General features: G+C 50.4%; 1 protein-coding gene across 3 annotated transcripts; it reads left to right on the top strand.

The window, feature by feature from the left end:
• The first annotated feature begins 14,474 nt into the window (after positions 1–14,474).
• TMEM9 (transmembrane protein 9) lies at positions 14,475–21,635 on the top strand. Of its 3 annotated transcripts, none has more exons than XM_079327207.1 (6): positions 14,475–14,497; positions 17,261–17,362; positions 17,460–17,551; positions 17,970–18,078; positions 19,173–19,301; positions 20,559–21,635. In XM_079327207.1, exons 2-6 carry the CDS (start codon positions 17,270–17,272, stop codon positions 20,706–20,708), a joined length of 573 nt encoding a protein of 190 aa, XP_079183333.1. In that variant the 5' UTR covers positions 14,475–14,497; positions 17,261–17,269; the 3' UTR covers positions 20,709–21,635. The 3 variants fall into 3 exon arrangements, with proteins under 3 accessions (XP_079183333.1, XP_079183334.1, XP_079183332.1); XM_079327208.1 differs by lacking the exon at positions 14,475–14,497 and adding an exon at positions 14,964–14,993; XM_079327206.1 differs by lacking the exon at positions 14,475–14,497 and adding an exon at positions 15,048–15,299.
• The last annotated feature ends 645 nt before the right edge of the window (positions 21,636–22,280 follow it).

Here is a 22,280-nt window from a genome sequence, read left to right as displayed (position 1 = left end):
CAGAACCTGTGCCAAACACAACTGCTGCAACAGCCTTTGTGCCATGCCTTATGGTTAGGAATAGTCTGCTGCAGCAGAAATCCCCTGACTTTCCTGAGGAGGTGGGAAATGCAGAGCTCTTGCATCATTTCACTTGAGGAATGAGCATTCCTGAGGCAAAGGCTAGAAAAATCTTTCTCCAGATTTCAGAACAAAACACACAAGACACAATCATTCTACACTCCAGAGTCCCTTTTGGATGTGCAGAGAGCATGCAGAAGCTCTCAGTTGTTTCCCCATGTTTGGTGAGATGCACTGAATAATTTGGTTGTGAATCAAAGAACTCTCAGTGCCACCATTCAGAAAGGAAATTCAGCATGGAAACAGCAGAAAGCAAGCCAAATAAAAGTCTTTTCATACTCATAAAAGATGTTTTCTCACACTATCATTCCCCAGAGGTGAGGAATTTCCTTGCTTTGATTACTCTGGATGAAGTGAGTGAAGGGGACCCAGGATGAGGTGCTAAGACCAGGGCCATGCTAACACAGCTCTGGCAGAGTCCCATCACCACTTGGTTGGTTGTGCTGACTCCCTGTGAGTACTTGGGGTAACCCCAGAGTTCCCAGCACACACATTCCAAATGAAATGATCCAGCAGAGCCTCTATTCCCACCAGTGCCAGAATGCACCTTCCTTTCCTGCCCCATTCCCTTCAGAGGACTGCAGGAAGGGAGCTGGCCAGGGCCTGCTTAAATTGAATATTAGGAAAAATTTCTTCATTGAGAGGGTGATCAAGCCCTGACACAGCTGCTCAAGGCAATGGTAGAGCCACCATCCCTGCAAGTATCCAGAAAGTAAATGGATATGGAGTGTAGGGATGTGGATTAGTGGTGTCTTGTGCAGAGCTGAGTTAATGGTTGGACTGGATGATCTTGGAGATCTTTTTGAATGATTCTGTGATCCTGTGGCTCATGGTCAGGGCTGCTGGGAGCACAGGACCTTCAGCCTGAGTACTGCTGATCTGAGAAGATGCCACTCCTGCTCCTGGCTTTTTATTTGCAATGACGTGGCCACACTGTGCTCTCCAAGTCTCTTATTTCCAATGGTGCAAGATAATTAACTCCATATTAAAGCTAAGAATTGACCCTGTAGAGGAAACCCTGGAGCTGGGAAGGTGTGTTCCCATCCCATCCCAGTCTCCCAGAACAGGCCATGGAAGCAGGTCTCTGTTCCTCTGACCTACAGGCTGTGTGAGGAGGGCCTCCCCTGAACCATCAATTACAGCACACAATTCATTCCACTGAGCCAGAGTCTCCAAGCACAGTCCTGGCAAACTGCCCTTCCTCCCACTTCTCCCTCATTAGGCTGCTCCTCCCTTGCTTGGTCTTTAATTAGCTTGTCATCAGCAACTTGGCCTAGACTGAGTACCCTGCATTGTCCCAAATGAAACTGTATAAGACAGATGGGACACCAAAGCAGCAAGAGAGGAGGGCAAGAAGGCTTGCAAAGCCATCAATACACGTCTGACTGCAGAGACAGGCTTGCCAGGGGCAGCAGTAAGATTTTATCTGGCTTGGGCAAACTGGGGGTGTTCAGACTGTAGATGGGCTGAGACCCAGCAATCTCATTTCAGCAAAGCCTAGCAAAACAAGTTGCCTTGAGGAGAGAAGCTGTTTATTGTGGAATGGAAGTTGTCAGGAAAATTAATCCACAAACACCAGAAGTTCATGTTCAAAAAGGAGACAGAGGAGTCCTGTAACCTTATTTGAATAAAGGGAGAAGCCATGGGGCATTTTCTCTGAGGTCTCTCAAATGTTTAGAGGACACAGTCTCCTAATTTCCCAGCCGTATTTCCCTCTCTCTTTCCCCATTGGCTGAGGTACTTGAGAGGCACAGACTTCCTGAATGGCCTCATACAGACCCTGTTCTAAAGTATACCCCCTAGCCCTGCCATTTTTTTTTTCTATGGAATTTATGGTTCCCCCATTGCTTCTTTCATCTCTCGGTATCTAGCTTTACCCACAGTTTTTTTTGTAAAGACAGATCCCTCTCATTCCTTTCAAAGTGAACTGCTCCGCCTACCAGCTTGGCTTGGAGCAGCTTCACAAGAAGTGTCACCCCCTTGACTTCCTTTTTCCCTAGTTCAGAAGGCAGCCCCAGATCCCCTTTTCCCTGTGCTCTGCAGGGGTTTATGCTGTGTGCACACACGGAGCTCCCAGACTCTGTACCCGGGACAGGACAGGGCAGCAGTGCTGGAGGGGAGGCCAGCCCAGCAAACTGGCACCTGTTGCCAGCCAGAAGCCAAGGCTTGTGTCAGCCTGCTGGAAATGTTTCCCCTTCGACCTTGGTGACCTTTCCCATCACACTTTATGAGGCAGTATGCTCCCATTAAGTGCCACTTGATCCTCTGCTAATGCAGCAGTTATGAAAGGCCCATAGCACTTGTCACTAGGATAAACACCTTCTGAGTGGGAGAAGCTGCAGAGAAGGGGCACAGACACCCCCCCCTGCTCCCTCATGCCCCCTCCCTGTCTGTCCATCATCACTGTCACAGCCTCTGCTTTGGAGCAGGAAAGCTGAGCCTGGCTACAGCACTGCCCTGACTCTGCTGCCAGGGTCTGAATGATTACAGAGAGGGGCTGCTTGGGTTAGTCAAACATTGCCCTGCTAGAGAGGGATGCAGGACAACACTGTGTGTGTACTGTCCCTTCAATCCTGCAGATCACACAAGCTCAACCAGCTGCAATGGGGACAGGTCCTGCTGCAGTCACCCCAGTCCAGCCAGGGCTCAGAGCCCTCTGCAGCTTCAATGTGTTCAGGAAAAAAGGTTCAGGGTGTGTCAGGAAAGGCTGGACATTAGGAGGAATTTCTCCACAGAAAGGGTTATTAAACATAGCAAGGGGCTACTGAGGGAGTTTGGAGTCCCCAGCCCTAGAGGTACCTAAGGAACAACTGGATGTGACACTCCATGCTCTGGGCTGGGTGACAAAGTGGGGTCAGGCATAGCTTGGACTGGATCTCAAAGGTCTTCTCAACCTAAATGATTCTGTGATTCAGTCTCAGGGGAAGCATAAACCCACCTTCCCTGCTGGAATGCTCCTCAGCACTGCCCTCAGCCTTCACAGGTGTGGCTTGGCTGTTTGGGTGCCCTGAGCAGGATCTCCAAGGAGTGGGCACTAATGGGGGGTAGGTGGGCACTACTGCCTTGCAGGACTTGCCCAAAGAAAAGAAGACCTTGAGGGCCAGGGCAACCTGCTCAGAGTACAAACAAGCTGCCATTAATGTCCTGCCAGCCAGCCCCTTCCAACTCCTCATCACACTCACAGGAGTGACCAGCACCAAGGGATTTTGTCCGCACTTTGAGAAGGATGACTACATTGATTCTTCTACCTCAGAACAGGACTGGACACACACAGAATGTGGCTCATCAGCCCTGTAGAGAGACCCCCAGAAAAGGGACTGAGTTTGGAAGAAATAGCACACGGGCAGATTTTAGTGAATTGAAAGGTTTTCAGCATCTGCACTGAAATACTTGTCAAAGGAAAAGAAAAAGCAATCAAATGAAGTCCCTTTCTTTTCCAGGAGCTCTGGTGCTCCAGCCCTGGCCCTCTGAACTGTGTCAGAGGCCTCTTGGATCTCAGGAAGCAAGAGAACCATCAGCCAGCAGAAGTATTTGAGGTGTTTTCAGCAGCTGTGATGGATGGTGATGGTGGCAGCAGTATTTGGGCTGTGGGTTACCTGGGTGGGGAGTCCTCAAGGTGTGCAAATTTGCCTTGTCCCTGACTGACAAGGGCTGCATGGGCTGAGACTGCTTTGGGGCAGACAGGAGGTGAGTTGGCAGAGACACTTTAGTATTATCTGCCCTGTGTTTGAAATAAATCCCTTCTGGATCAGACATCTACAGAGGGGGGTTCTGCCAGTCACTGATCCCTGTGCAATGCCTTGAATCATGACTGTGTCACAAAACAGAAGCACAGAAGGGAAGGAACTTTTGAAGACTCTAATCCAAGCCCAAACTCTTCAGTAGCTCTACATACTCAGGCATTTTTGGCTCTTGTGGGAGCAAACATTAAAACCAGCAGTGGTTTGTAGGATCACAGCTCTCTGCACCAGTAAGAGCTGGGTATTGTGAACACAATGGTGATCCTTGCTCCTAGGACTTCCTGCAGAGCTGGGACCACTCCTAGGGACTATCTGGTCAATCCTGTATTACCCATCATGAGATTCCCCAACAAGGAAAGCCTGGGAAGAGGCTGTGAAATCTGCCTGTTGCAGCAAGATCTATTTTCAGGAGAATTTCCCCTATTATCCAGCAGGAATGGGGACAGTAAAAGAGACTCTCTCTCCAGTGTCTTTAAATCTTTCCACAGGAGATATTTCTGCCCATCCGACCTGTGGCTGAGTGGGTTCCCCCTCAGCTTTCCCTTGCATGGAAAAGACAAATCACACGGCTCTGGGAGATACTGTTGAAGTAAAAAGGGAGTGAAGCCATCTTAGCCCTCAAGAGAAATGTTCTGACATGTGACTGTCCCTCCATGTGGTGATAACAGGGTATAATTTATGTGGGTAGAAATCCCTCTTCCCACTCTAACAACATTTTGTTTGCTTTTTCCTGAATAATGAGCCCACTCATGCCCTGGAAATGATGGTTCAGAACACATGTGCAGAGTTCCTAACCCTGGGCAACGACAAGAAGTTTCATCAGCTCAAATAAATATCCCTGCCTCACCAGGATAGGCCCTCATGCTTCAAATGTCTCACTTCCCTACCTGCCAACATTGGATATCCATAAATAGGGCCAACTGGGAGGGGAGTTGGGATGTGCACTGCCACCCACGAGATACCTGTGAGGCCAAGACAGACGCTTGGAGGGAGCTCAGGGCACAGCAGCACAGCAGGCAGGAGAGGCCTGGCCCCCAATGCTGGGGCAGCCTGGTGGATCACTGAGAAATCCAGAGCTCCCTCTGGAGCAGGCTGGCTCTGGGCATTTCTCTGCTCTCACAGCACCTCTGCACTGCTCCAATACCTGAAGCAAGACATCCCTGCAGCAGCCTGTGGTTCAGGACATGCTTAGAACATCCAGTGCAGTGCTTGCTGATGCTGATGTCAGTCTTTCCATCCCTGCCAGTGCATTCTGAAGCAGGACATGACCACTTCCTGCCAGCACCTTCCCATAACCTACCAGTATCTTTCAGTGCTGCACCAGATGCCTGCTGGCACAGCAGCTCCTACCCCCTTTCCCAGCACAAAGGCTGCTCTCAAAGGTTTGTGACTCCCAGCACTGTTGGTCCCCCATGTTTTCACAAGAAGGGCAAGCAAAGCCCTCTACAGATGTTCTTCACTCTTAAAGCCATGGGCTGAATCTTGCTCTGCATTACACCCCTGTCCCAGCCCTCTGTCACTGAGACCTGAACAGCAGTGGAAGGAAATGGGACTTTTGGCTCACTCCCACTGCTCCTAAGCCCATCTGTTCCACAGAAGTCCAGAAACATTGGCACAGCGTCAGTGATGTGGAAACCCTCACTGGTGATCTGTCCCATTCTTACAGGTTATTCCCAGCAAAAAACACCACTTGGAACCCACTCTTGAAATAATCCTGCCCAAAGAGAAAGCCAGCACAGCAGAAATGTAGAGCAGGTTCTGTGTCCAGGCCCTCCTTTGTCTTCCTTTCCAAGGAGAGGGCTCTTTGACAAGTAGGGAATAACCTCTATTCAATCAGGGCCTGCATGCTGGAGAAGCTGTTAATTGCCTCTTGAGGTCTTCTGTCAGCAACATTATCCCATCCTGCCCTGCACAGACTGGCCAGGGATTGTTCTGGTCAGTGGCTGCAGTGGGACATGAGAAGGGGAAGGTGAAATATGATATGAGAAATAAAACCTACCATAGCCAGCAACGCTAATCAAAAAATCGTGAGGGAAGCAGCATTCCTAGGAGAGGGGAATGCTGAGGGAGAAAAAGCATGGACCTCTCTTGACAAAGATCCAGGTCATTTTAAAAAGACGCAAGAAATTATATTTTCATGTCTATTTTTAATACAACCTACATGTGTGCTGAGAGCATACTGCCTGCCACGCTGCTATCTTGTTACTTCCCAAATTAGCAGCAAAAAGATTAATTTAGACAGGAGGGAATAATTTTTAACAAAAGTGTCACTGCCTTCTGGGGAAGACGTCTGACCTGAAAATATCATGTCCAGGGAAACCCCACACCACAGAATCCCTCAGTGCTAGGAGACCCACAGATGAAAACAATGGTTTGGCGTAGTTCAGCACAGCTGGGTGACTGATGATGATGCCAGATGAGTGTAGCACATCACTTTAACATAAATATATGTTTGTCACTACAAAACAAAAGGTGACAACAAAAGGTGTGGAGATAAAAATGACCAGTGTATTACTGGGAGCCTTCGGCAGCTTCCCACCTGCATGTCCAGTTTACATTTTATTTCATCCAAGCAATACAGAAATGAAAGGCCTGTGCTCATTCCCTGTCCCTTTTCCAAGGGCTACAAAAGCCCCTGACCAGCCCTCTCTGGACTGAGCCATACAGGAGACCACCAGTTACTGTAGCTGGAGCTTCCCTGGCTCTCCTCCTCCCTGAGGTCAGCCCTGCAGGGAGAGGCAAAACTCCCACCCACACTGCTGGGTCCTGGGGGATGACCTGTCTGGGGCCCCCAAACTACAGACTGATGGCAGAGCTGAGAAAGCACAACATTTAGTTATACTGAGGGAATCTGCCCACCTATTAATATTTTGTGTTCTCTTTTGTGCCAGAGGAAATGACCACATACTTTACTTGCACTGAAATCACTTCTTTCAAACACAACTGAGTCACTTCTCCAAGTCTCCAAGGCTCCCAGTCCCACCAAACAGAGAAATTCCTCCTGCTCCAAGATGGGATCCTATAACCACAGTGTTCTCCCAGTGCCACCAAACAGAGAAATTCATCCTGCCCAGGGCTCTCCCCAGGAATTCTTTTATCCTGTCCGAAACAGACCAGCTGTTTAGCTCAGCAAGACAGTAACTCAGCAACCCAACACGGCAGGTCAGAAGTTTATGTATTCTGTATCCACTTAGGAATTTTTAGGGAAACAAAACACCAATTGTGCAGTCTGGAAAAAGGCTGAGAGATGTGGTCCAATACTGCACTGAGCAATCCTTCCAAACCTTAGGGTCCTGGCTACAAACTGTCCCGAAGGCAGTGACCTCTATTCACAAAGACTTCCTTGGGCTCACGTGTAGAATTTTCCCCCACTGTTCCTGCTGTTAGGACATGTGAATGAATCTCGTTTTACTTTGTTTGCATGTATGACATTTACTTTACTTATTAACTGATTTATCTCAACCACAAGATGTCTTGCTTTCCCTCCTGTGGCTCTCTGCCCATCACATTGAGGAAGAATGAGAGAATGTGGGGCTGAATTGGCAGCTGGGTAAAGCCAGGACCCCCACTGGAAGGCAGGAGGGGTCTCTGACCATCAGCTCTGCCCAACAGCTTCAAGCTGGCCAGGTTTAAGGGGCAGTCACAGCATGAGATGTACTGTGGTCACTGCAGCCCTCCTGCACTTTAGGAGGCAAAACCAAGGCCCAGAAGGCCTGATGGCAAAAATACACTTAGGCATAATTGTTCATGCAATTCCATAAAAAGTCTTGGAGAAACTTATTTTAGGTGAATCAGGTGTTACAGAAAAGGGTGCCAGTGGCAGTGATTCTCTGCCAAGAGAGGAGCCAGACTTCCCAGGACACCCACGCTGAACAGGAACGGGTGCAGAACAGAGCAGTCCTCAGAGGCTGCAGCCACTCAGCCTCACAAATAGGATCCATCACAGCCATCCTGATTCTATTTCTTCCCCTTGTCCCTCACGTCACCTGGCAGGAGAAGGACAGCAGGGAGGGTGGCACTGGAGCTTCACAGGTATCTCTACACCCAAGGAGCTGAAGTGCCCCCACTGTAGGCAGTGCTCTACACTCCTGGCTTGGAAGATGAAAGTATTTTAGGTCTGGCTTTGCCAAGTCTCCACCTGCCTCAGTTCCATCAGAACACAATTCCCTACCCTTTCCCATGGCAGCTCCCTCCCAGGATGCTCAAGCTCTTGTTTGGTTCACAGCAGGGCTGCACCACCACTCAGGATCCCAGACTCCAGGACAGAGCATTGGCTCTTGAAAAATACCTCAGGTCACAGATAATTCCCTTTTCCCCCCATTTCCTTGGGAATGCACAGTGAAATCAGGCATAGGGATACAGTGTGGGCCAGAGCACTGTTCTGGGATGCAGCCACTCTCTCCTTTAGTCTCAGCACTGCAAAGGGCTTGGCTGAATTCAGAGGAAGCCTTGCTCCTCAGCCATCCTGTTTTACAGAATCACAGAACCACAGAATCACCGAGGCTGGAAAAGACCCCTGAGATCATTGAATGTAACCTGTGACCAATGCCCACCATGTCAACCAGACCATGGCACTGAGTGTCACTCCAGGCTTTCCTGAAACACTTCCAGGCATGGTGAACTCCACCACCTCCCTGGCATCCCATTCCAATATCTAATCACCCTTTCTGTAAAGCAATTCTTCCTAATATCCAATCTGAGTCTTCCCTGGCACATGGTTTGTGACTGGCAGCGGTCTCCTGTCTAGGGGCAGGAATTATTAAACACAGCACAGGTGGAGAAGCAGGAGTGCCCCCACTGGGGGTCAGCCATGTGTGGATTGGTCCCCCCTCAGCACCCCAGAGCCATTCCATCACCAACACTGAGTGTCCTCCCCATCACACCTTCATGGCTGCACAGCTGTGACCCACAAGAACCAGCTCCAGATTCCATTGTTCAGAGTGATCCTTCATGGCTGGACATGAACGGCTGTTCTCTGCCCATCCATGCCATTGGAGGTGATGCTGGACAGAGGGCCCTGCACAGCCCCAGCCTGCATGTGCATGGCCCAAGGGCACACACTGACACTGGATCTCTGGACACTGGATATCAGAGCCCAGCCTGCTGGGCAGCCACATCTTCTGTCAGCTCCCACACACACAGCAGCTGCTCCTGCCTAGGACTGATACCATTTGTTCATTGATGTGTGCTTTCAAATTTCCATGAGGCTTCTGGAGACCATCAGGTCTTTCAGGGTGAGAGAAGCCCCCAGGAACTGACTATCACAAGCAGCTCTTGTGACCCTCACAAGCTCTTCAGCCATCCTCACAGAACCCCTCCCACTGCTGTGGTACCATTTGACTGAAGAAACTGAGTCATGGCACCAAAACCACTTCCTTGGAGCTGGAATGGAATTGACAACATAAAGGGAATGAGAATTGCCATTTTTTGGTCTAACCACCCATCCTAAATGAGGAAGGGAGACCTGGAGGTTGGCCCAATGCCCAGACACTCTGAAGTCTTCTCTTGTCAGCTTCCAATTCCCAAAGTGTTTCATTTCATAGGCAATAGAAGGACCAAATAATCTTGTTGCAGGTGAAAAATGAAATTTCTTCCCCTTGAATTACAGGATGCTGTTTTGGTTTGAAAGATAGGTGTATGTTAGGGAAGCCAGGGTTGTTTTTTTTAAATGGAGAAAGTAAATCTTCTTCTTCAGAATTATTATAATTTTGAAATTAAGGGGTTTTCAGGCAAAGCTGTGGGGTTAGGAATAAGAGTTCTTTACTAGTGTATATAACACGGTAAATAAAAGAACAGCTGTGTAAATAACAACACGCAGAGCAGGAATCTAGATGCAGCCCTCTCGGCCGCGGGCACTTTCCCTTCGGTGCAGTCACCGCCACAGCCGGCAGGCAGCGCCGCGGCTCCGGCGGGCAGGGCAGGAGCAGGATCCCTGCGCAGCTGAGCGGCGCTCGGCTGGTGGCGGCTGCGTCCCCGATGGGAAGGGTGGAGAGAGCTTTGCTTATGAACCCTGGGGCAGCGTCCGTCCCGGTGCTCCAACAGGACGCTTGGAAACAGCAAGCTGAAGCGGGAGGGCGTCCTAGCAGGGCAGAGGTGCAAGGTCAAGGAGCAGAAGAAGAGGCAGCTCCCAGCATTGGGACCACCCAGCAGCGACCTTCCTCCTCCGAAGCCAAGAGCAAGCGAGCAACAGCAACTGTCCCCACTCCCTTTTTACCTGCTTTAATCTTTCAGTGTTCCCCATCTCCACGAGAAAAACTCCTAAAAAAACCAGGGAGGTTCCCCCTCCCTCCATCTCAAGGACTTGGCCATCAGCGCTTCTTAGCATGTCAATGGGAAAAAAATCCACAGGCAAAGAGGAAAGGAAAAACCAAGACTCAACAGATGCTTTTTATAATGGCAGGTTGTATTTCTAGAATATTTACAAGTCAATGTGTCTGTTCACAATTCAAAATAAATTGCCCTTTAAATATGTGCCAGCTGCTGTGACCACAGCGCTGGGCCGGAAGGACGTTTGCAGTGTTGTCACCAACACCTGTGTCCAGAAAGAACAAGGACAAGCTGTGGACAAGCTGTTCCTGTGTGTTCTCAGCCACTGCTCTTGTTAACAAAAATGCCACCTGTCCTTCAGATTGACACCACGAGTGGCAACAAGGCCCAATTACTTTGGTAAGGAGACAGGAACAGGGTATTAACACCTGATGCATTTCCCCTCTTTTAACATTTGTGTTTCTTTGTTTCCCATCTCCTATTCCCTCTCCCTCCGTATGAATTGTGTTTGGCCTCTATTCCCAGGGCACTACACATAGAAAGCTCCTCTGAGGCACCTCTCACCTTTCAAAGTGAGAGGCAGAGATCAGGAATGAACAGCCTCACGGTGTCACTGCCAGTCCCAAGGTCTCCAAAGCCTCTTCCTGTGTGAGTCACAGATCCCTACAGGATGGTGTCAGTGGCTAAAATCAACCCAAATTACTAGGAATTCAGAGCAAGATCTCTACAGGGTTCAGAACCAATTCCTGGAGAAATTTTTGAAGGGACCTGCATTCAGCACACACAGAAGTTTAGGAAACATGACCACATCTGTTGGCTGTGTGCAGCGGTGCACTTACGAATGAGGACAAGGCTGAGCAACAGGTGGGAAGAAATAAAGCAGCAAATCCTGCTACTTCCAGGCAAAGTCTCACTTTTGCCACTGCTGCTGGGCTTTAAAGACAGCAACAGGGATGACATTCAGGAGGTAACTGAGCCTGCTGTATCCCAGTTATCTGGGACAGACAAAAAGGCAGCTTTGCCAGGGGGAACTCAGCAAGGAAGGAAACAGGAAACAGTCTCCTGGAAGTGTGTGTGAGATCTCCCACTCATCACTGCAGGAACTGCACATGCAACTCACTCTCCCCTCCAAGAATTCTGAAATCAGCCTCTTGGGAAAGGCAGTTGAACTGAAATGCAACTTTCAAATTCATTCTCTATTGGATCAGTCTGCTTTTGAGGCACTCACCCAAAAATCCTGACCCCTGGATGTGGGCTCTCAGATGGCTGGGCCATTCCTTTACTTCCTCCAAGGGCATTTCCAGTGTCTTGTCACCAGTCCAGGCTGCTTCCTCCATGTGTCAATCCAGACAATCCAAGAAGCAGTGGTATGGACCTTTGGGCTGCAAAAGACACAGAAGAACAGATTGCTGTGACAACAACCATGTCAGAGATAAAAACACCTCCTCATCAGCCTGAGGAAAGTCAGTCACTGTGGCCATGGTCTTTTAAACCTGAACAAACTCAGCTGTGTCACAGCACGGAGTGTGAGTAGAGCCCAGGGCTCTACTCTGATGGGAGAGCTCTGATTTAGAACCAAAGATCTTCTATTCAGCAATTTTATTCAGCAATAGAATTTTTATAGAATTTTATAGATTATTAGATTTTATAGATTATAGATTTTATAGATAATTTTATAGAATATTGCTGAATTCTATTCAGCAATAGATCTTCTATTCAGCAATTCTATTCCTGCTGGAGTAGGAGGAAGGAATTAGAAATCCTTTGTGCATCTAATACCCAGGATTATTCTCATGGAATATTTCCTTGGATCAGTCCAGCTGACTTAGACCACTATCCTATACAGACTCCAGGGAATGGGGGTAGAATGCAGCCATGACAGGGCTATGTACAAGAACATGCAACGACAGGACAAGGGTGAATGGCTTCAAACTGAAACAGAGTAGGTTTAGATGAAGTATTGGAAAAAAATTCTTCCATGTGAGAGTGGTGAGGCCATGGCACAGGCTCACCAGGGAAACTTTGGTTGCCCCATCCTTGGAGGTGTCCAAGGCCAGGCTGGATGGGGCTTGGAGTAACCTGAGATAGTGGAAGGTGTCCCTGCCCATGGCAGGGGGTGGAATGGGATGAGTTTTGGGGGCCCTCCCAACCCAAGCCACTCCATGACTTTATGACTCTATGAAAGCACTTTTACATCAGTAATTCCTATGCCAAGGGCATGGAGCAGTGTGGGACATTTTAAAACCTGGCAGTCTCCAGCCAGGTTTTATATACATTCTACAAGCCCTAAAAAAGAAGTCTCAATTATTTACTCATTTCTGGAAAGTTAAAACTATCAGAGAGACAGAACTATCTGCCAAGCAGTCTTTTCCCTTCTGATCTACACCTATTTCTGGCTGAATGTATCTCACCTTATTATTTTCATTTTTATTTTCATCAAAGTAGCAAACTCTGGAAGGAATGGAACCATGGCCGGTGGGTTCAGGAAGCACATTGAGGGGCTGGAGAGAGTCCAGAGCTGGGAATTGAGCTGTGGAAGTGGCTGGAGCACCAGGAGCAGCTGAGGGAGCTGGAGGGGCTCAGCCTGGAGAAAAGGAGGCTTGGGGAGACCTTTTGGCTTGCATGACTCCCTGACAGGAGGGGAGAGCCAGGGGAGGTTGTGTGCTGTTCCCAAGGAACAAAGGCCAGGACAAGAGGAAACAGCCTCAAGCTGTACCAGGAAAGGTTCAGATTGGACACCCAAAGGAATTTCTCCATGGAAAGGGTGGACAGGCATTGGAAGGGGCTGCCCAGGGACTCCAGGTGGTTCAGTCCCCATTCCTGGAGGTGTTCAAGGAACATCTGGACATGGCACTGAGTGCTCTGGACTGCATGACAAGGTGGGGGTCAGGTACAGGTCGGACTCGATGATCTCAGAGGTCTTTTCCAACATATTTGATTTTGTGTTTCTATTTCTAGAAGTTAAACCAGGGAGTTGGGTCTCTATTTTTTTCATCAAGGGATTTTTTTTACCTGAAAAAAATTAGGTCCTGACTTTATCCAGCAGCACAGACGAGATAAATCTGCATCAGGTCAAGAAGCAAAGTTCAAGAGAAGCAGGTAAGACCCTTGAGAGGAAAGCTACTGTCTTTACAATTTGATGGGTGAAGGTATGGGGGTTAACATCTTTGCAATGGGTCTTAATGTCACTACTAACTTCGGGCAGCAGGTTTGCAGCTTGGCTCCTGAAACAGGCAAGTTCTGCACAAGCCTGAACTTCGGGGTAAAATAAGGTTGAAGGGGGGACATGTGGTAGGTGGTTCGGGAAGGCTGTACCTTCCCAGAACCTCAGCCAAGGGGGAAAGGAAGAGAACAACGCGGGCCCAGGAGTTTGGGATCAAAGGAGGCTGTGCCCTTCCAAAGATAAAACCCTATGGGCATGTGCTCCCGTGGACTCTCTCCTGATATGCAAATAAAGTTGCAGGCCTCCTCTGTCTCCTTTTTGGACATAAATCTCTGGCGTTTGTGGACTTTTCTTGACATCTTCAATCTGTCCAGCTGTTAATGGAACGTCCTGGGAGCTGCCACTGGAGCAAAGCCGAGGTTTGGGGTATCTGCACACCTGAAGGGTGCAATACACAGAAATGGGGCAAACCCGAGGTACTGCAAGAACCACATCTCAGGAATGTTCTCTGGGCAAACACCAGACCCTGTGGCCTTGGAAAGACACAATGTTCCTCTTGAGAGGAATGTTATATTTGTCTTTACAAACAAGCTGTAGATCTGATGGTAGATAAAGTTAGCACCGAGAGATAAAAGAAACAATGATTGATGAATGGGAAAAGAGATTTGTCTTTACAAACAAACTGTAGGTTTGCTGGTAAATGAAATTGGGTATCAAAGGATGAAAGAAGTAACAGGGAAAACTATAAGAATTAAAAATTAAAAGGGAAGGTTATACATTAGAGGGGAATGTCAGGTGTCAGGCGTTCCAGCATGTCTGTGCCTCTCGAGTACCTCAGACAATGGGGAAAGAGAGAGGGAAAAACGGTCGGGAAAATAGGATAAAAAGGGAGGCTGTGTCCTCCAAAATTTGAGAGATCCCAGGGGAATGCCCCACGGCCTCTTCTTTTATTCGAATAAAGCAAAAAGAACTCCTCTGTCTCCTTTTTGGACATGGTGTTTGTGGATTAATTTTCCTTACACTCTTGGCATAAGGACAAGGCTTTTAAAATTAGTCACAAGTCTCAAATACAAGAGGTTCATGGCAAGACTGAAATACTGGAACCTGGAGGATCACTGACATAATCTATGACCATAAATCAGCCAAAAACAGAAGCAAGAGCACCGCTGCGGCCCGGGCTTTTCCCTCTGATAGACACAGGAGCACGGTCGGTGTGAGGGGAGAGCAGGGCCATGAGGGGAGAGCGGGTGTGAGAGGCCAACGGGGAAGAGAGGGGCCATTAGGGGGAGTGGGACCATGAGGAGAGAGCTAGGAATGAGGGGAGAAGGGGCTGTGAGGGGAGGAAGGGGATGTGAGGGAGGTGAGAAGGGGCTGAGAAGGAGCAGAGCTGTCCCGCGGCTCAGCCGCAGACGGGGCGGCGCTGCCCCGCGCGGGGAGCCAGGCGGGAGCTGCCCGGGCCCCGTCCGCCGCAGACACCTCCCGCCATGTCAACTCCCGGCGCCCCCCATCCGCCCACCGCGCTGCCGCCCCTCCGCTCTGAGGGCCGCGGGCCCACCCTCAGCGCCCGGCTGCGCTGCTCGCTCTCCGATTGGCCAGCGGCGGTGTCTGTCACTGGACGTCACGCTCCACAGCCAATGGGCGCGCGAGGAAGGCCGGGGCGGGGCCCGGGGGCGGGGCCGCGCTCGGGCTGCAGCGACGGGCAGGTAAGGGGCAGATGTGGGTAGGTATGGCCGGGTCCTGAGGGCCGTTGGGCCTTGGCCCTGCTCCGCTCCCCGCACCCGGAGCGGGACTGTGCGGGGCCTGCGCTCGGCGGCGGCCTGCGCTGCCGGAGGCATCCCGGGAGGCCGGGTGGGATGGGGCGGTGGGAGCCCCGGGAGGGCTGAGGGAGCATCGGGGCCTTCGGCGGGAATTGAGGGGTCCGGCCCTACCCTGGGTCCGGGTCCATGTCGGGGGTGGTTCGAGCACAGATCCTGGAGGGGAAATGGGCCGGAGTCTTAGAAAGGCTCCAGGTGGTGTTCACAGAATCAGTCCCAGAATGGTTTGGGTGGGAAGGGACCATAAAGCCCATATAGTCCCAACCCCTGCCATGGGCAAGGACTCCTTCCACGAGACCAGGCTGCTCCAAGCCCGTGCAGCCTGGCCCTGGACACTTGCAGGGATAGGGAGGTTAAAGGCGAGGTGATTACTGGGCACTCTCAGGGAGAAGGAGCATGGCGTGGTTGTGTCAGCGGTGCTCTGGACAGCTCCTCTGCGGGCTCATCCTGGGAGCTGCCACACTCACAGCCCCCTGAGAACTTCACCTCAAACTCTGTGCTGGGCTTACTGTACCGGTGGGTTTTGGTCCACATGCAGCTACCTTTCACCTGCGCTGATGCTCTAGAGAAAATAGCTCTAAGGCATATGTGCATGTGTCCCTTTGCTGTCAAACTTGGAGATAAATATGCCTTAATTATCCCTTGTGTGGCTGAGGGTGCTCTGCAGTTCACGGTGCAGGAACTCTGCCCAGGTTCCAAGTTTTTTTTATGGTATAATAGATCACTTGTTTTCCCCTACTATTATTAAAAGTGACATTTATGAGCTTTTCAGATATTTTGAACTCAGCTGAGAGGCTAAAACTGAATTGCAGGTATATGCCTCATTGTTGTGTTAAAAATTCAGACAAAAGTCCAGACCTACTTAAAATGGGGAACGTGCACTGGGCAGCTCACATGGGTCCTGTTCCCTGGATCCGTGATGATGATCTGAACCCCTGATGTACAGGGGGTCTCCCTGGAAAGGACCATTGCTGGAGGAGATTTTTGAAACAGCAGTGCCAAACCTGAATCATGGCATGAGGTGACAGGACTGAGATGCATTTTGTCGGTCTGGCAATTTGTTAGAAGCTTCTCATGCTTTGTTTAGATAAAGATGAAAGGAACTTGGTGTTCAGTTTAAGGTGTTGACATAAGATAAAGCAAAGGGTGATGGAATATTGCAGTGATTTAAATCCCAATGGACTCAGGTCAGGTCATGGAGTAGAAGGACCTGGAGTAAGATGTGGGATTACCTGAGAAGTGATTAATAAAGGTGTAAATTCCATTCCCCTTCTTCTGCTGAAACAGCTCTTCCATGTTGTCCCAAGGTCCCCAACACCTGCTCCACCTTTTCTCTCTAAGGCTGAACACCAACCTGTCCAAGGCCAACTTGTCTTTTGTGGCACGGGGTAAATTATATTCTTATGGATTTGTGGAAGCACACATCTCAGGAAGAACTTTATCCACACACAAGGGGGTTGGAAGGAGATGATCTTTAAAGTCCCTTCCAGCCCAGACTATTCTGTGATATGTAGCAAAAGGTGTTAATGGATTCACCAAGCTATCAGCTTGAAGTAATTTTAAAATCAGGATTTACTGAACAGGTGACTTGAGATAAAAGGAGGTTTAGGAATTGGTTTGGAATACTTAGGAATATTCCATCCCTTTCCCATAGCTCATGACAGAAAAAGGCATCATTCCCTTCACCAGCAAGACTTTGAATGTCAGAAGATGAATGATTTACCATTTGTACAGTGCAGCAGGGAGGCTCCAGTGTACTGCTTTAGGTCACTCTTGCTCCGTGGTTTTCCTAGTTCTGTGTCTTTTACTGAGCAAAACTGTCAGCACCAAAATACCTGCATCTGGGCTCCAGGATAGTAAGAGAGGAACAGGAGGTCTTTTGCAAGTCCAATTGTAAGAAAATCAGCAATATTTTTGTAGGGCTGGGGTAGTCTGGATGTGTTCTTGTACAGAATAGAAGCTCTTCTGAGAGAAGTGTTCTTGGGACCTGTGTTGCTTCCAAGAGTTTCTGGCTTGGCATCAGCTGTGATTTAGGAACAAATTTCTTCTTCCTGTGCAAAACAGAGGCAAGTGGGCCAAAAAAAATCACTGACTACCTTGTTGTGGCTGCTTTCAGCTGAGATGCTCTATCCTGTATGTGAGTTTTGTTCCCTCAGGCTCCCAGGATGTTTGCCCAGAGCTCTCGGAACTTTGCAATCCCTGTGCTGCTGCTGGTGCTGCTGGGCTGTGTCCTGTGTCCCCCAGCACAGGCCAGCAAGGTGAGTGACACTGAGCCATGTGTGGGCCACAGCAGAGGTGGGGTGTGAGGGGACAGAGCCGTGTCCCCTCCTTCACAATGGCTCCTGTGCCCTGCAGAGCTCTGAGGACATTCGCTGCAAGTGCATCTGCCCCCCATACCGCAACATCAGCGGGCACATCTACAACAAGAATGTATCCCAGAAGGACTGGTGAGTGAGTGGGAGCAGCCTCAGGGGTCAGTCCTTGACAGCCAAGCTCTGGAGTTCCCAGCTGGTGCTGAGGAAGGGATTCCCTGCCTGTATATCTGCAAGGGAGCTGCTTTGGTGGGTGATGTTCAACCCAGGCAAGGGGCATTTTTTAAACAGAAATTGAGGAATCCAGGATGATATGGGATGCCACTGGTCTTCACAGATATAGGGTGTGCCCTCCAATCCCTTCCACCTGGACTGGGTCCCTGCAAAAGGCACTGGGACAGTATCTGTGCTAGGCTGTGAGGGGAGCTCTTAACACCAGATCAGTGTTATCAGCCTGATAGGAAGGCTGGGACACAAAGTCACCTCAGTGTCCTTGCACAGAGCACTGGTTTCACCTTGTGCTGCTGCTGATTGTGGTTTGTTTGTGTTGCAGTAACTGTCTGCACGTGGTGGAGCCCATGCCAGTGCCCGGGAATGACGTGGAGGCCTATTGCCTGCTCTGCGAGTGCAAGTACGAGGAGCGCAGTACCACCACCATCAAGGTACCTGAGCTCAGTCCCCTGCCTGTGCCCTGCCACTGCCATGCCACAGCAGCCCAGGGTGCTGCAGTCACTGCCTGTGCCCTGCCACTGCCATGCCACAACAGCCCAGGGTGCTGCAGTCACTGCCTGTGCCCTGCCACTGCCATGCCACAACAGCCCAGGGTGCTGCAGTCACTGCCTGTGCCCTGCTCCTGCCATGCCACAGCAGCCTAGGGTGCTGCAGTCACTGCCTGTGCCCTGCCCCTGCTGACCCACAGCAGCCCAGGGTGCTGCAGTCACTGCCTGTGCCCTGCCCCTGCTGACCCACAGCAGCCCAGGGCATTGCCACACCTGGGTTCCTGGTGAAGAGCCCAGAAAGAGAAAACTGTCACAGCGAGTACATGGTGGCAGTGCCAGGGGCTCACTCTCTACAACTCTCTGAAAGGAGGCTGCAGCCAGGTGGGGGTTGGCCTCTTCTCCCAGACAGCCAGTAACAGGACAAGAAGACATGGTCTTAAGCTGCACCAGGGGAGGTTTAGGTTGGACATTAGGAAGGATTTCTTCACAAAAAGGGTGTTGGATACTGGAAGGGCCTGCTCAGGGAGGTGGTGGAGTCACTGTCCCTGGTGAACACCCTGGAGGTGTTCAGGGAACAACTGGATGTGGCACTGAGTGCTTTGGGCAGGGTGACAAGGTGGGGATTGGTGACAGGTTGGATTCCATGATCTCGGACATCTTCTCCAACCTCAGAAATTCAGGGGTTCTGTGACGTCTATGATTCTGTGTCCAAGCCATGAGCACTCCTGGTAGTGAGGAGCTGTGTGGGAGCCCAGTCTTCTTGCTGTGGATTGTGACAGTACCAAACATCTCTGACCAGGGCCCCATCTCATTGTCCCTCATGTGCAGAAGATGCCCTCTGTTGGCACAGTGAGAGCATCAGCACAGTTTGTGCAGTGATGACTCCACTATGGCTTCCAGGCAAGAGCAAGAGACTCTTGTGAGTAAAGTGAGAACAAGAGACCCTACATTAGAGGCAGCTGCAAAGGACCTTCCTGACCTCTGTGGTGCTTATCTGCACTGCTTATCCTTTCCCCCTGCACTGTCCTCAACTGCAGGTGATCATCATCATCTACCTGTCAGTGGTGGGGGCTCTGCTGCTCTACATGGCATTCCTGGTGCTCGTGGACCCCCTGATCCGCAAGCCAGACCCCTACACTCAGCCCCTGCACGAGGAGGACAGCGAGGTGAGGGGCAGAGGGTGAACACAAGGGGGCAGGAGAATGGGGGATAGGGAAACAGTGACCTCCTGCTTGTTTCCTGTGATCCAGTGAGGGACCAGCACTGTTGCTTTGGGGGCACTTACACAGGTGAACATTTAGACTCAGATCTCTGCTGGTCATGCACAAGCACAAGGAATATTCAAAGCTCAATGTAATGAGCCCAAGGCAAGCCGTGCCCTCAGAGGCAGAGGGGGCTTTGTAGCAACTGGCCTGAATTTGGTTCATCCACCTAGAGGGAACAAAACATCAGACAGATCCTGTTTGTGCAGTGTCCCAGGTGGAATTTTGTGGTGCTGAACTTCCAGGGAGGATGAGCTTAAGTGCTGGGTAAATATCTTTTAGACACTTAAAACACTGGCCTATGAGATGTTGTTTGATCCTGCTCTCAGGCTAGGCCCTGGCTGTTGTTCCTTGTGCTTGTCCCCAGAGCCAATTTCATTCAAACCCCATCGTTTTGAGGAATGCTGGCGTACAAATCATGGGCAAAATGATTAGGACCCAGTAACAAAGAAAGAGCCACTCTCTCCCTCTTTCTCTCTTTGTCACACACCAGTTCTGGGGAAGGACAAATTTCTTGCTGCATAAAATTCGTGCAGTTGCAGCAATGGGTTGGATTGTCATATTTGTACATTGTTGTAAGTATAAACTATTTGGCCCAATTCCTTCATACCCTAATGTAAGTGAGGAGCAGCTGCTCCAGTATTCACCTACCTCTCTCTCCTCAAAAAAAAGGTCCTGCAGGAGGAGATTGTATCCCAGTCATGGGTTTGCACCCTGCTCTGCAGCAGTAATTCAGATGTAGATGCAGGTGTGCATGGTAAATGCCTGGTGTTACATGAGGTTTATCTCACTCCAGCATACAAGTCCTCTGGGATAGGCCATGTTCCTGTGCATGAAGGATCTCCATCCATTGTCAGCCTGGTTTTAGTGAAGGGATTTTGTTCAGTTCAGCACTGTGGCTCCTTGCAGACTCCCAAAAGTGGATTCCAGCAGAGCTCTATGCTTTGTGTGGTTCCTCTCCTGGGTACTTTTATCTGGTGTTGTGGGTGATTCCCAAGAGCAAGGACTTGGGGGCTGGTGTTGAGGAGCTCTGAAAAGGTTTTTCATCAGAACAGCTCAGACCCTGAACTGCTCTTTCAGGTGCAGTTTCTCCCCAAGTGCCTCCTCCCTCTGTGCTTGGCTGAGCACTGCCTGTCTGCAGCCCCACTCCTTTCCTTGCAGGACGCTCGCTCCCTGGCCGGAGTGCCCTCCCTGGCTGGTGCCAGGGCCAACACGGTGCTGGAGCGGGTGGAAGGGGCGCAGCAGCGCTGGAAGCGGCAGGTGCAGGAGCAGAGGAAGACGGTGTTCGATCGGCACAAGATGCTGAGCTAGGTTCTGCTGGGCTCTGCCGTGTCAGGACAGCCCAGCGTTGGAATGGAACCTCCAACCCTCCCTGACTCACCATCTCCAGGGGGAGCAGCAGCCCCAAAGGCTTCTCTGATAGTGTCCCCTGTCCTTCCCCTGCCCGGCTGCGCTGGCCCCTGGGCTATAGATGCCACTTGGAGCTCGGCTGAACACAGAACTCCATCAGCCCACCCCAGCAGGGACAGGGGCTGGGAATGGAGTGCTGGGAGCTAGCTGAGTCTTCCTGGGATAAAAAACTGGAGAATTTTAATGTGAGATAAATTATGTAATGTTTCTCCAGGATGCAGCAACCACCTCCTCCTCCTCCAGTGTGCACTGATGGTCCCTGGACTTTGTGGCATTGAGCCATGTGTGCAGTAGAGGAACAAAGGGGAAGGGGTTTCTGCCAGTGGGCACTGCTGCTTCCACTTATCCTGATGCAAATGGAGAGATTTCCATACTTCTGGAGTCTGTCCAGGTTTACACCAGCATAACTGAGACTGCAGCTTGCTTCTGGGCAGGTGAATATCACAAAACCTGTCAGTACCTACATCAGTAAGAGTCCAGCAGGTAAAAAACTAGTTTATATATCTTTTGTGCTTTACCAGTAGATAAAAACCTCTTGGGCTGAAACCTCTCCATTTGGACCCACAATGGTGACCCTTGGTGTTCTCCCAGCGTGGGCAGCAGCATTTTTGTCCAAGAGAACTGGGGCAAAGGCTCTCCTGGAGCACTGGAAAGACCTGTCAGGGCTCTGGGAAGTGAACACTTGTGCCACTCAAAACACTCCAAGAGCTCTGACAGGACTTGGACTGTGTGGGGGAAGCAGCAGTGGTTCTGCCATGTGTTGATCCCACTGAGAACATTGGGAGTTTATGGTGTAGCACATCTGTATTAAATGCAGACAAATATCTACTACCTGAGTGGCTTTTTCTTCAGGGGAAAAACCCCAACATGCCTAGTCTGGGGCTCTCCATCTGCCTCCCAGTGCCCAGCAGGTGAGCTCTGATGCCTCCTCAAGCCAGAGCTGTGGTTATGGCACTGCAGGAGTGTCCCTGGCACTGCTCCCTGCTGACAGCGACTGTCCTGCTCCAGGAGAGCCAGGCTTGGAACATGGGCAGACCAGAGTCCTGCTTGGCACAGCTTAACTTCTCTGGCCTATCCCATAGGAAATCTGGGCAGACTGGAATTCTTCCCTTTGCAGGAAGCTGAGAAATTGCTACTAAAAGCCTAACTGGGAGAGCTGCCAGTCACTGCCCTGCATGCTGGGGCCAGCAGCTGCTAACGGAGCATCCAGCCCTCCAAGCTGGCCCAGCCAGACAAACCCAAACAGCAGCTTTTGGGAGTCTGTGTGTACCACAGTTCCCTTCAGCACCTCACTGAGCTAAAAAGAACCCAGAGCTTCACATTATACCAAGGTCATGTTTTCTTTGGATCATCTTTGTTACCTGGTGCTCAGTTCTGGGCCTTCCTCCCCTCTGTAGAAACCCTGTCTTGCCTGTCCTTCCCTCTTGGTGTGAATCCCGCCTGAACACGAGATGAAGTCCCTGGGAGCTGGTT

Source organism: Erithacus rubecula, assembly GCF_903797595.1.
Source record: "Erithacus rubecula genome assembly, chromosome: 26".
Lineage (NCBI taxonomy): Eukaryota > Metazoa > Chordata > Aves > Passeriformes > Muscicapidae > Erithacus > Erithacus rubecula.
This window is presented reverse-complemented; position numbering and strand designations above follow the sequence as displayed.